At 38.8% G+C, this 15,443-nt stretch overlaps 1 protein-coding gene across 9 annotated transcripts in view; it reads right to left on the bottom strand.

Moving 5' to 3' along the window:
- The window catches only part of ABI2 (abl interactor 2), a 111,953-nt gene that overhangs the window by 7,695 nt on the left and 88,815 nt on the right, over window positions 1–15,443 (bottom strand). For all 9 annotated transcript variants that reach the window (XM_036754241.1, XM_036754235.1, XM_036754234.1 and 6 more), the window contains 2 exons: window positions 8,109–8,195; window positions 2,822–2,995 (listed from right to left, as the gene is read on the bottom strand). In XM_036754241.1, the coding sequence (XP_036610136.1) occupies window positions 2,822–2,995; window positions 8,109–8,195 (261 nt within the window). The remainder of the gene's footprint in view (window positions 1–2,821; window positions 2,996–8,108; window positions 8,196–15,443) is intronic.

Raw genomic sequence — 15,443 nt, forward strand, 5'->3', positions numbered from 1 at the left:
ATATTCTTAATATATGCATGATAGACCGTAAGTTAGAGGAGAGTCTTCAAAGCCATACTTTCCTCTATTGAATCAAAATCAAATGGGGGCAAGATCAAACTTTACTCGTAGAAACATGTGAAATGCCAATTTTTTTAAAACAGTAAGAAAAGGTAAGGAAAAAATTATCAATTTTTCATTTGTTGAAAGCAATGGATAACAGGAAAGTGAGAATTTTTAGGAAGCAATTGATGTATGTTCTTTTAAACTAGTTAACTGAATAATCAAGACTTACCTTCTTTGAAATCTACTTGGATGCTTTATATTTTATTCAGAGTAATATTGAAAAAGAAAAAAGATAAGGTCGTTATACTTCTCCCCTTATTGAAACAGCTTTCTCCAAAATTACTGAAGATTTCTTAACTATCAAATCCAAGGCCTCTACTTAGTCCTCATTTTCCTTAATGTCTCTGCAGCCGATGACCCTACTGACTGCCCTTTCCTCCATGTTCTCTTTTCTTGTTTTTGAGATCCCACTCTCTCCTGGCTCTCTTCTCTTACCCATCTCATCACTCCTAGGCCTTTTTTGCTGCACCCTCTTGCAGATCATTCTCTCTATCCATGGATGTCCCTCAAGGTTCTGTCTTGGGCCCTCTTCTCTTCTCCCTCTATGTTACTTCACTTGCTGATCTCATCAGCTCCCATAGATTTAATGACCATCTCTATACTGATGATTCTCAAATCTACCTTTCTTGCCCTAAACTCTCTGCTGACCTTCATCTCCAGCTAACTTCCTTTCAGACATGTCAAACTGGATGACTAGTAGACATCTTAAACTCAACATGTCCCAAACTGAACTCACTGTCTTTCCCTCTAAATGCGCCCCCTCTCTTAACTTAGTATTTACTGTAAAGGGCAATACCATCCTTCATCCCTCACTCAAGGCTCAAAACCTAGGAGTCATCCTGTACTCCTCACTATCTTTCACTCCTCATATCCAATCTGCTGCCTAGACCTATTGATTTCATCTTTGTAACATTTCTCCAGTACTCCACACTTTTCTCCTCTGACTCGGCTTCCACTGTAGTACAGGCCCTCATCACCTTGTGCTTGGATGACTGCAGCAGCTGCTGGTGGCTCTGCCTGCCTCGAGCCTCTCCCCACTCCAGTTCTTCCTCCATTATGCCACCAAAGTGATTTTCCCGAAGTGCAGGTTTGATCGTGTCATGTTCCACCCCCTTTCCCATAAACTCCATTACCTCCAGGATGCTCTATTTGGCATTCAAAGCCCTTTCCTACCTTTTCAATCTTCTTACTCTTTACATTGCATAAAAGACTATTTTACAGAGAACTCATACCAGAGAACTCAGAGAGGTCAGAAGACACATACAAAAATACTCTTAAGGTCTCTCTGAAGAACTTTGGAATCAATTGTGAGACATGGGAGACACTGGCACAGGACTGCCCAGCATGGCACACCTTCATCAAAGAGGGTGCTGTGCTTTATGAACAAAGCAGAATTGTGGCTCAAAAAAAACCAACCCTGTGATGCACAAATTTAGAAACATCTCCACTCCAAATGTTCATATGGACCATTTGTGCCCAACCTGTGGTAGAGCCTTCCAAGCTTATATTGGTCTAATTAGCCAGAGTAGGACATATTGTACCTTGACTCCAACATAGTGATGTCATTTTGGTCCTCTTCAAGAATGAAGGACAACAACCAACATGTACTCTTCCATACAGTGATACTGTCTTCTGGTTCTTCCACAAATAACACTCCATCTCTTAGATCTGGGTATTTTCACCATCCCCCATGCCTGGAATATTCTCCCTCTTCCAGTCTACCTACGGACCTCCTTTAAGTCCCAACTAAAATTCCGTCTTTTACTGGAAGTCTTTCCCAACCCTTCTTAATTCTAGTGCCTTCCTTCTGCTAATTAGTTCCTACTTATTCTATATACACCTTGTTTTGTATGTATTTGTTTGCATGTTGCCTATGCCTACCCCATTAGACTGTAAGCTCCTTGAGGGCAGAGATTGTCTTTTGCCTCTTTTTGTAATGCCAGGGTTTAGCATATGCCCGGTACATAATACTGAATGATTAATTTTACACTTTGGGAGCAGTTGAGATTTTTTTGGGACTGAAAATGATGACACAATCATTTTCCCTAATAATGCTTTTCTTCCAAAAGTCTTTTTCCCCCTGAGCTGAATACTCTCAAAGGTATTTATTAGTCATGACTTGATGGGCAATGTCTTATTGGATTTTAATTTTCTTATTGATTTCCTTGTTTTTACATTATTTTCATTTCACCTTATTGTTTTTGCCCTATATATAGGCAATGATGAACTTTTCCTTGAAAATGCTCATAAATTTACCTTTCAAGTGAACTGTGTCATATGTTTCTTTCTTGGGAGAAATTTTTATGGCAATTCTTATTCTTAAATTAAATATCCTGATTCACTATACAACAAAATAATTCTTTAGAAGCATACATGGTAAAAGTAACTTTAAAAATATTTAAATATTCATGGGAAACAAAGAAATGTAATTTCCTTGTCTTAGATAAAACAATTAATTACTGTTAGGTAAGAGGTGATATTATATGAATGATAGATATGTACCTCAACTAAAGATGACCAGGATTTTCAAACTATAGCCTAGTAGTGCTTGTTAAGATCACATAAATCTTTAAAACTGACGTGAGAATTTGAAGAATAAAACATAAATAGAATTTTACTTGGAAGCAGACAAACCAGTTAAGATTGTTTTAGCATCAATACAGCTTCATTTCTCTTCAGAATTAACTTCTTTCTCCACATATCACTTTACATTTACCTTTTTCTAAATAGGTCCTTGGTGCCCAGGGAGGATCCTCTTCAGCATAGGGATCGCTGTACTCTACCACAGCTGCCTCCTCCTCCTCATAATCTTCTGGTGGTGGAGGTGGAGGTGGGGATTCATCAAAGACTGGTTCTTCTGCAGGAGGTGGAGGGGGAGGAGTGTCTGAAACTAATAAATCATCAATATGATAACAAAAATATACAGATTTGGAATGCCTCTCATTCTAAGACTGTACTATCACAGAATTCAAAACTAGATTTGGAAATGAACATTACTTAAAAAATCAGTTAAGTTAGAAAGAAGACAATAGACAGCCCACCAAAATTTTAGCGCCTCAGGTCTGATATTCTTATAGATCATTTTGGGTTCTAAAAGGACTTTCAAATTTACCAAAGCTAACCCTTGCCTGATGCATGAATTCTGGTAAGTGATTACTAATTCATGATAAGTGGTTATTTAGCCTCTGCTCAAACATATCCAGTGTTGAGAAAATGTCTAAATCAGCCCACTCCATTTCAGACAGATCTAATGGACAGAAAGGTCTTCCTTATAAAGGAATTGCTACCCATGGAAAACTGTTCCTCATCTCCCCACCCCACACCTAGGAAATAAAGAACAAATCTAAGCCCTCTTCCATGTTCAAATATTTGAAGACAACTACAATGGTCTCTCCAAGTCTTTTCCCCAGGGTATCTTTATGTCAAGGTTTTAAGTTCCCTTGACATCCCTGAATCAACCTCTTTGGGATGTCCTCCAGCCTACCAATGCTTCTATTAAATATACCACCTATAACTCAGTGCAATATTCCAGATGTGATCTAAGTCACTGTACAACAAACTATTACTTCTCTTAATTTTAAATCCACAGTTTTATTAATGAAATCTAATCTTATTTTGCCAGGGGTGGGGGACCAAATGGAACATTACATTTTTGAATCATTTTGATCTTGTAGTCAACTAAAAGTTTCAAATCTTTTTCAGATGAACTGATCACTAGCCACCATCTTCTTAATTCTAAATTCGTACACTTTATTTTTTTAACCTGAGTTATGGACTTTACATTTGTCCTTATTAAATTTTGTCTTGTTAGATACAGTCCATCTTTCAAATTAAAAATTGTAAAGAATTTAATCACGTCATATGACTAAAGACTCATAAAACATACTGGCTATTCCTCTAGATCTTTTCATCTGCAAATCTCATAAGCATTCTTTCATCCAAGCCCCTGAAAAATAACAAACAAAAAGGAATTATAAATGGACCTGTAGCATAGCACTAATAACACATTCCTCCAAGTTGAAACCAACTTATGAATGGAGGCAGTGTGGCTCTAGAGTCCAAGCCCATCAGACTGGCTATATCTTAGCTATAGAGCCCAGCCCAGCCAGCCATCCACCTTCTAGGATGCTTACAACCAGTGTGACCTAAGACAAAGCACTCAGCCTATCTGGGCCTCTGAGATCTTCTTCCAGCTCAACCTCTAGCCTTTGGGTATGGTCAGTCTACTAGTTCTGAATCTTCTTAATTAGGCTGATCATTTAATCCATACTTCTCCCATCTGCCTATAAGGATATCATGAGAGATTTGGTTAAATACCAAACAATTTTCTTAGTATCTACCACAATAGTAATACTGTCAAAAGAGAAATTCAGGTTTTCCTGCCATGATATGTCTTAATGAAGCTGGCTCCCAGGGATCATCACCTAGCTACAAGTGCTTATAATCATCCATTTAATGATTGGTTCTGGAATTCTTCCTTTCTTCACTCCAAGCACAAGTCCATATCTGGCAGAATTTTTTTGTCCCTTTTTGAAGACTCCAGTTATCTGGTACTTTTTCTCTTTTCCATGATTCCTTAAAGATAATTCACCTGTGAATTCTTTAAGTAGCCTGGGATTTCATTCAGGTCAGGAGACTTGAACTAATTTAGTAAGCAAGAACCTAGTGTAAGGCACACTATCTTCTTTAAGATCTTTTCAGAAGGCTCAGCCAAAGATAAATAAAAGCTCAGCCACAGAAAAAATATTTTGTGGAAAAAAAGAGATTATATTAATTGTCAAAGGACATAAGGTATTGATCACCACTATGAATATTTTCATGCCTAATGAGTATGTTTTAATATACACTAATAAAATATTTGCATGAAACAGCTCTCAACTGATATTTTGGACAGTTTTGTCTTATGGTGTGAATTTGAGGACTTGGGTTTCTTTGTCAACAAGGTAAAATGATACCCTGCACTGTTTAATGTTGCAAAGAGGCAGAACAAGATATTTTATTAAAAATGAGATATGTGAATTTGAAGAAAAACAGCTTTTTAAGGGTACCAAAAAGATACACAACCTTGTTGGAGATTTGTACCTCCATGCTTTATGATGCTTTCTGACTAAAGAGGGCAAAACTAAGAAAATGTGAGATCACATCAACATTTGGAGACTACGAGTAAAGTATCATTTTTAAAGGATTGTCTATTTGATCAAAGATATGTAGGAAGTTGTGACCTTTTAAGTAAAAGATGAGTCCCTGGAAGTCAAGAGGCTCTCACCGAAAGCATTAAGAGGGGTACTCGAAGGTAAGAGGCATCTATCCAGAAAAACAGCAGCAATAGAGAAAGTGGAACCTAATAAAGAGTTAAAGATAGAGCAGGGGCAGTTAAAGGTAGCTCAATGAGAAAAGACTGAATGATGCCTGCTTGGTTAAGGCAAGAACTGATTTCATTGGCCAGTAGCTCCAGGGACAACTATTGCCCTCTTCAACACCACCTTCGTTTGAAGAGAGGTAAAAACCACCTCTGGCTTAAGAAGGAAAAGCAAATGCCGTGGAATCCTTGTGAACTGGCTTAAAGAATGAACCTGAATTGTGCTGCTATAAGCTCAGTTCTGAGTAGGTAGCGCAGCATCCCAGAAGGTGGATGACTGGCTGGACTGGGCTGGGCTCTACAGCTAAGCTATTACCAGTCTGATGGGCTTGGTAGTTGTCTGGTTTTAAAAAAGTGCTATTCACAATGGGTTAATATTTTCTAAACATTCTTTTAAGGATGAAGATTTAAATTCAATTAAATTAAAATTTAAAATTATAAAGGCAGATGAGAATCGGATTTCTTTTTAGTTGAAGTCGTGAAGTACAACAGTCAAGCAGTGAGTAAAGCAGTTCTGTGTAAAACAAATAATTCTGAATAGACCAATCATACTGGAGAGTGCATTCCAGAGCTGTGAATTACCATAAACATATGAGTTTTACTTCTTAGTGTCTATGTCAGGTTCCTAGAAGAAATATCCAGGGCTTAACACAATCCCTGGCAAATGGCAGGTGCTTAATAAATGTCTACAGACTGACTGGCCATCTTGCTTCTTTTTTAACCCAACACTCCATCTCTGGACTCTGAGCATTTTCACTGGCTGTCCCCCAGGCCTGGCACAGTCCCTCTTTACAACCCCATCTTGGCTTTCCTCAAATCTCAGATAAAGTTCCATCTTCTACAAGAAGCCTTTCTTAGTCTTCTCAATCTTAGTGCCTTCCCTCCAAGATGATCTCCAGCCTACCTTGTACCATACCTGTTTGTACATGGCTGTTTTCTGCTCTCTTCCCCGTCCCCATAAGACTATGAGCTCCTTCAGAACAAGAACTGTATTTTGGCTTTCTTTGTATCCCCAGTACTTAGCATAGTGCCTAGCACATAGCAGGAGGGAAATAAATGCTAATTGACTGACTGCAAGTTAATCTAGGATCTTAATTTTCCTAAGATAACACTAATTTCAAGGGCTTTCTTAGCACAGTGCCTAGCACATAGTAGTCAGTTAATAAATGTTTACTGAGTGACTGATTTCTATATCTTTGGATGTGCTTAAATTCAAAGATGAAGAAATGCGAATTTATTAGCAGCCCTTCTTCATACCAAAAGCACATGAGATACTCTTCTCATGTCAGTGAGCTTCCTTACCTAGTTCTTGACTGTGAAAGCTGATGATGTCAGAAGATCTGAAGAGGATGATTTGTGACTACACAGTGCTATTAATTTGCTCTTTAACCAATTCCCATACAGATCAGTTTATTTTTTACTATACAATATTTACAAAATTGTAAAGCTACCCCTGAAGAAAAAAGGGATTTTTTTGAGAATATGACTGCATTTCCACCCCATCTACATGTCCCAAAGAATCTCAAACTCAGTAATTCCAAAATGGAATTTAATATCTTTCCCCAAAACCCATTCCTTTCCCTAATTTCCCTATGTTTGCTGGGGACATGATGAGTCTTCCAATCAGCTAGGTTTATAGTCAACCCCCACTCTCCCAGTCAACTGATGAATCGTGCTAATTTTTACCTCCACAAGATCTCTCACATCTTTCTCCTCTCCACTCTCATAACCACCACCCAAGTTCAGATCCAAATCATCTCTTACCTGCACTATTCAAACAGCCTATTAACTGGCCCCCCTACATTCAGTCCATCCATCCCCGTCCCCCCCGCCCCCACCCGGCCAATTTATCCTTCAGCTGTAGCTGCCAAATTAATCTTCCTAAAGCACAAGTCTGACCATGTCATTCCCTGACTCAAGAAGCTACTGCTTCTAGAAGGAAATAAAAATGTCTGTCTTTAGCATTTAAAGCTCCACACCACTATTACAGGTTGGTTACATATTATTCCATGTCACGTGCTCTAAATTCCATCGAACTCATTGGTTTCTTGTATATAAGAGTCATTCTCCTGCCCCTAACTCTGCACAGACTATTCTGCAGGCCTGGATGCTCTTCCTCTTCATTTCAGCAGCTTAGAGCCCCTGAATCCCATGATAACTTCACTCCAATGACACCTTCAAGAAGTCTTTCCTGGTTTTCCCATTTTTTTATAACACCTCCCCCTGCCCATAACTTTGTATTTAATGTGTGTATATTTTAAGTTTACTCCCAGTAAAATTCAGGCTCTCTGAGGGTGGAGACTGTCTTGTTTTGTTCTTGTATACCAGTGCCTACCAGAGTAACGGCACATATGAGGAGATTGTGCATTCCTTTTCAATTCAATTACTCAAATGTGTGGCCAAAATTATCAATATGACCACGGAAACAAACAAAATTTTAAAATAGATACACTTTACAAACTCTAGAATTTAGTAACAGTTTTAAAGAATGAACTGCATCTCTTCTGAACAGAGACAGACAGGTAAGCAAAAAAGATATTTTATATGATTCACAAAAAAGGGAAGAAAGGCAAATAGAGGTCAGTGACACATAAACACCTTTCACACCTATAATCTGATCAACAGCATAAAGAAGGAAACTTACTATTTTCTTGGACTCTGGCCACAAATCCCATTAAAGGCAACTGAGGAGTTACCTGTAGGATGGATGGAGGAGGAGGAGCAAGAGATGCTGAAAAAAAAAAAGGAGGGGAGGAAGGTGGGGCTCAAGTTATATTAAAAATAAAGGATAATACGATAAAATTAATGGATAAAGACAAGATGCCACCCACTATTCAGAAATACTTGGTAAGATGTTATGTGGGCTCTTTTGAGGAGGGAAAAACCAAAACAAAACCCCAGGTGGCCTTTAAAAGCTTCTTCAATATTTCAAGGAAGTTGAAATGTGGCACTTGTGAACCTGGCTTGAGCAGTCCTCCAAGAACAGACACAGAGTCCATCACAAGGTCCATATTCACAACCTTTACAACTTGTTAAAACCTGCCACATCTTGCCCTCCAATGTCACATGCTTCAGAACCCAAGATTACCGCCATGTCATCATGAGACATCAGAGTAGGGTATTAAAGGAGATTTTAGACACAGACTTTTAAAATCAAAGCAAAATTCATTTTTCATATTGTATTTTCCATAAAGGTTTCAACTAGTATTTATCACTTATAGATAACTTCATACCAAAAGCTATATATCATCCCTTAAATAAAGCATTTCTCTACATTGCTATAAACAGATTAAGGCTTTTTTTGCATGTGTATGTACATATCAACTTATGGTAAAGAAAGATGTGAAATGATACTGTAACCTATCACATGACATTTTTTGTTTTCACTCCTATACTATTAGATAAACAGGTGGATTAAACCAAACTAAAACTTAGTAAGCTACTGCAGAACCAAACCTTATCTCCCATCACTCCTCAGACTATAAACTTTTTTTTTTTCCAGGAAGTCTAATTTCCTGACTTTTCCCCACATCTGCAGCACTAATTCCTGGCTTTGTTCCTTCACTCATGATACTCCCTAACTTGGAATACCACCCTCTCCCTTCCATCCCCACTTAAGACCTAGATACTCCTCAAGTTCCACCTCCTCCACAAAGATTTTCCTGATAACTATCTATTATTAGAGATAAAGGGACCCAAAGAAGGGCCAAAGGAGAGCAATCATATTTAATGCACTGTTGGTGGAGCTGTGAAATGATCTGATCACTCTAGAAAGCAATTTGGAATTAGCTCCCAAATCACTAAACTACATATCTTACGATCCAACCATATAACTACTAGGCTAGAGGGACAGAGAGAAGTGATGAGGTGGAGTAGCCAAAGACATCAAAGGGAGCCGGAAAGGACTAATTTGCACAAAAATTACAGCAGCACTTTTTGTTATAGCAAAGAATTAGAAACAAAGTGGTTGGCTATCAATTGGGAAATGGCAGAACAAATCATGGCATATGTATGTAATGGAATATGGTTGCACTTACAACAGTGACAGAGGACCCTGGGAGGATCTGTATGCATAGTGAAGTGACTAAAACCAGGAGATCAATTTATGTAATGTCAACAAGACTGCAAAGGAAGGCAATTGTGAACTATTTAAAAATTACTGTGAATGCAATGGACCAATCACAGCTAGAGAAGGATTACTATCAATTATGAAGCCCACTTTTTGGTGAGTAAGTGACAGATTGGAAATTTTCAGACAAGGCCAATATGTGATTTGTTTTCCTTAACCATACTTATTTGTAACAAGGGAGGCTTTTGAGGTGGGGTGAGGCAAAAGCAATGCAGAAGATTCAGGAGATACTTACAAGAAGAAAAGGAAGAAGGAAGAAACAAAGAAATGTCAATAAACCATTTTAAAAACACGAAGAAGTCAAAATCAAGTTCAGGAAGGGACACAAGCAAAGCAGTATTGGGACTACCATGATAAAATTAATATGCACTTTTTTTTAAAAGCTGTAAGAGATTCACAGTATTTCATTTACATTCCTCTTTTTCTATTCTTTGTAGGAGGAAATGTTCATGTTTATTGATCAGATAAACTTCATAATAAGTTTAAAATTTTTCATATAAATAAAAGGGTCTCTGAAAATGATGTAGTCTAATGTGTTCAGTCCTTATGAACAAACCAAGACCTGATGAAGTCTGAGAGCTTGCCCAAAAGGCCAGAGTTAATGACAGTCAGCATTCACCTCACTCATTCCTGCTGAATCATAAGTTATTATTTGTAACATACACTTTGGTACTTGATTATATTCAATTGATCATTTTACTATATGTTATTCTCAATCATTTCACATGGGTTTTTCCCCCAAAAAAATTTGTTTTAAATAAACTTCCTTAAGGACAGAAACTGTTTTTTCCCTAATTTTCTTTTGGTACTGAAAAGTATGTAAACACATAAATGCTCCAATAATCAATGCTAAACTAAAATGGAAGCCAAGTAGGCTAAGATGACTCAAGAAAGATGTTTCTCCCTCACGTAAGGGAGCACAGAAACAGAAGGGAGGGCAGCAGCTTGTTAGGATCTAGAGGAATCCAGACTCCCCCATAAATATAATCGGCAAAGCTCTAAAAATGCACCAGTAGGAACAAAAATGAAGAAAATTAGAGAGAAACCTCTATTAGCAATTCTGTCTACTCCAAGACTATACAAAAGGACTGTAAGAAACCTGTGGAAAAATCTGAGCAGGGATAAACCAGAAGAGACAGAAGATAAGGTCTCTAAGCAGTTTCAGGAGATGGGCCCAGACCAGTGCCCAGCCCAGGGTCCAAGTAGACCACATTATATTAACCTGATCCCACAACCAGGTCCGAGGCATGATAAGAACCAAAGCAGGAGAAAGGACCGGGGTGACTCCTGGAAAACAAAGAAGCTAAGGCCATATAGGAGGCCTGTTACGAGTACAACGAACACCATTTTCCCCGGGGCCTGTTAAGGATCACAGCCAGGGACAAAACCAGCTCTGGGTTTGAAGACTACTGTAAAAAGATAAGGAGTACAGATCAAAACCTAAGTCTAAGAAGACTGAAACAAAGCACAGGAATTCCCCAAGAAGACAGCAACTAGTTATAGTCACCACATACAGTTCTAAGCAAAACTTGCCTATTCTTTCCAAGACTGTGAGAAGCGCAGTCTGACCTAAAAATAAACAGCTACGGTTGGAAATATGAGGAAACAGAGGAAAATACCAAACGCTACGAAGAAATACTATCAACTAAAAGAAGCCCAAGAGGCAAACACAGAAGAAGAGAGTAAATCCACAACATGTGTGTTGTGTGTGTGTACACACACACACAACACACACAAAGTCCCAGAGAAAAGACTATTCCTGACCACATCATAAATATAAACAAATACTCCAGCTACTGGGATATGTAATCACATTCTGAGAAAACTGGAAAGCAGCATGGAAGAAATTAAATTTAGACCAACATTTCACATCTCCTACAAAGATCAATTCCATCTGTGGATGTGACCTACACATCAGAGGCCATATCATAAACAAATTAGAGAAACATGGATAAAAGAACCCATCAGGCTTTTGTATAATAAATTCCATATTACTTTCAAAAAAGACAAGCAAAGCTTCCCTCTGCTCTTTGTGCATTTTCAAAAACATTTAAATGACCCTCTTTTGGGAGGCATCAGCACTGGTAGCTCTCTCTCTCTCCTTGTTCCTTTCCTCACAATTAACCAAGTCAAAGAAAGCAAGGAAAAACCTTGTGACAAATATATTTATCAAGGCCCTCCTTCTTCCTCCACATCCCCCCCCCAAAAAAAAACATGGGTTAGGAAAAGAAGACAAAGCCAGGACTTGATTGGCTAGTGGGAAGGGGCAAGGCCCAAACTGGGCCACCCTAGATGTAAGTTGTTCCTTATGTTCCATGGCTATGTTGATGTAACTGATGTAATTTCCTCTTCACAGAGGAGAATGTCTCACCTTTCTGAATAGGTGGATTCTGAAGACCATGAAAGTCACCACACCCTGCCCTGCTGGCTAAAGGCATTCTCATATGAAAACAAGGCCCTCTCCCCTCTCCCCACCATCTACAGAAGCTAAATACCACTGTCTTCTTGTTGCATAGCTTTTCTATATTAGGACTAAATTCTTTGGTAAACTATACATTTATCTGAAGTATGCTGCCAAAAATATTTTTGGATTTCTATTGGAATTCCCTTCAAAGCCATTGTATGATGAACACAAAAATATCAGCCTCATTATGTTTATCCTCACCAACAGCAGTCCACCTCATTCACCAGTCAGGACACAAATAACTTTTAGTTATCTCAATTAAAGCTACCTACTGTCAAAATATAAATGCTTGAAGACTATCACAAGAATGTTGTTGGGTAGGTAAATCAAAAAATTAGAAAATAAATTTTAAAACTCCAATTAAACACTTCTCAAAGTCAAATAATAAAACCGAAAGCAAAAAAAATTGAATAAGCCAAACTAGTTTATTAATAAATGAAACTACTGATTAAAAAAAACACAATAAAACATTAGATAATTCAATTTTTTTAAAAGAAGAAAACCAAATCACCAGTATTTAAAGTGAAAAAGGATGTGCAGCTGGGTGGCACATTAGATAGAGCACAGGCCCTGGAATGAGGAGAACCTGAGTTCAAATCTGACCTCAAACACTTGATATTTACTAGCTGTGTGACCTTGGGCAAGTCACTCAACCCCAACTGCCTTGCCCTCCCCCCCAAAAAATAACAAAGTGAAAAAGTGAAATTCAGAACAAATAAAGAATAAAAGAAATTATTGGAAACTATTTTGCCCAACCATCTGCCAATAAAACTGATAAGTGAAATGCATGAGAATATTTACAAAAATATGAAGCTCAAATTAACAAAACAAGAAAAAGCTTAAAAAGTCCAATCTCAGAAAATTGAACAGATTACAAAAGAACTACCAAAGAAAAAAAACACCAAATAGACCAAAACAGATTTATAAGTGAATTCTAAAACATATCTAAAGAACAATAAATTGGGGCGGAGCCAAGACGGGGCTAGAAAGCAGGGACTTGCATAAGCTCCCAGCCAGGTCCCTCCAAAAACCTATAAAAAATGGCTCTGAACAAATTCTAGAACTGCAGAACACACAACATACCAGAGGGAAGCAGGGATCCAGCCCAGGACAGCCTGGATGGTCGCTGGGTGAGGTCTATCACTCACAGATCTGGGAACAGAGGGTAGCGGAGCCCAGCATGGGCAGTGGCAGGACCAACCAGACCAGGAGCCAAGCAGAACAGGCCCTAGCACCCTGAATCAGTGAGCTGTGGCAGTTACCAGACTTCTCAATCCACAAACACCAAAGACAACAGGGAAGGTTAGTGGGAAAAGCTTCAGGGGACAGAGTGGAAGGAGTTCACAGTTCAGCCACCACCCGGGGCGGGGGGGGGGGGGAGGCTGGCAGGGGGTGGCACGCAGAGGAGGTGGTGCAGCTACAGAACTATAGCTGCAGTTGCTTCCAGCCCCAGGCCCACCTGGTGGGAGGAATTAAGTGGTGGATCAGAGCAGGAGTGCACAGCCTGCTTAAGATCCCAGTCAGGTCCTGGCTGGCAGTTCTTGGGGAAGGAGGAGTGCTGGTGTGGCACAGCTGGCTGTATAGAAATAGCTCTGAAAACAACAGCACATTCCCTCAAGCTTGGAACAAAGTACTCTTTACTCTACAAGCAGTCATACCCTGACAAAAAACTCAAGGGTCAAGTAAGTTGGCTGGGAACATGGCCAGGCAGCTAAAACAGACTCAGATTCAGTCTCAGACTTTGCAATGTTTCTTTGGTGACAAAGAAGACCAAAAATACCGCCAGAAGAAGTCAACAAAGTCAAAGAGCCTACATCAAAAGCCTCCAAGAAAAACATGAACTGGTCTCTGGCCATGGAAGAGCTCAAAAAGGATTTGGAAAAGCAAGTTAGAGAAGTAGAGGAAAAATTGGGAAGAGAAATGAGAAGGATGCGAGAGAACCACGAAAAACAAGTCAATGACTTGCTAAAGGAGACCCAAAAAAATACTGAAAAAAATACTGAAGAAAACAACACCTTAAAAAATAGACTAAGTCAAATGGCAAACGAGCTCCAAAAAGCCAATGACGGGAAGAATGCCCTGAGAGGCAGAATTAGCCAAATGAAAGAGGAGGTCCAAAAGACCACTGAAGAAAATACTACCTTAAAAATGAGATTGGAGCAAGTGGAAGCTAGTGCATTTATGAGAAATCAAGATATTATAAAACAGAACCAAAGGAATGAAAAAATGGAAGACAATGTGAAATATCTCATTGGAAAAACCACTGACCTAGAAAATAGATCCAGGAGAGAGAATTTAAAAATCATTGGACTACCTGAAAGCCATGATCAAAAAAAGAGCCTAGATATCATCTTTCAAGAAATTATCAAGGAGAACTGCCCTGATATTCTAGAGCCAGAGGGTAAAATAGAAATTGAAAAAATCCACAGATTGCCTCCTCAAATAGATCCCAAAAAGAAAACTCCTAGGAATATTGTCGCCAAATTCCAGAGCTCCCAGATCAAGGAGAAAATACTGCAAGTGGCCAGAAAGAAACAATTTGAGTATTGTGGAAACACAATCAGAATAACACAAGATCTAGCAGCTTCTACATTAAGGGATCGAAGGGCTTGGAATACAATATTCCAGAGGTCAATGGAGCTAGGATTAAAACCAAGAATCGCCTACCCAGCAAAACTGAGTACCATGCTCCAAGGCAAAATATGGACTTTCAATAAAATAGAGGACTTTCAAGATTTCTCAGTGAAAAGACCAGAGCTGAATTTTCAAACACAAGAATCAAGAGAAGCATGAAAAGGTAAACAAAAAAAAGAAATCACAAGGGAAACTCAAGTTGAACTCTTTTGTCTACATTCCTACATGGAAAGATGATGTGTATGATTCATGAGACCTCAGTATTAGGGTAGCTGAAGGGAATATGCATATGTATGTGTGTGTGTGTGTGTGTGTGTGTGTGTGTGTATGTGTGTGTGTGTGTGTGCATATATGTATATATATGCATGTGTGTGTATGTATGTATAGATGTATGTGTATACATAGACAGGGGCACAGGGTGAGTTGAATGTGAAGGGTTGATATCTAAAAAAATAAAATCAAATTAAGGGATGAGAGAGGAATATATTGAGAGAGGGAGAAAGAGAGAGATAGAATAGGGTAAATTATCTCACATGAAAGTGGCAAGAAAAAGCAGTTCTGCAGGAAGGGAAGCGGGGCAGGTGAGGGGGAGTAAGTGAATCTTGCTCTCATCGGATTTGACCTGAGGAGGGAATACCACACACACTCAATTGGAAATCTTACCCCACAGGAAAGAAGGAGGAAGAAGATAAAAAATGGGGGACAATAGGAGGGAGGGCAGGAGAGGGAGGAGGTAATCAAAAAAACAAACA

This window comes from Trichosurus vulpecula, chromosome 4 (assembly GCF_011100635.1).
Source record: "Trichosurus vulpecula isolate mTriVul1 chromosome 4, mTriVul1.pri, whole genome shotgun sequence".
Classification (NCBI taxonomy): domain Eukaryota; kingdom Metazoa; phylum Chordata; class Mammalia; order Diprotodontia; family Phalangeridae; genus Trichosurus; species Trichosurus vulpecula.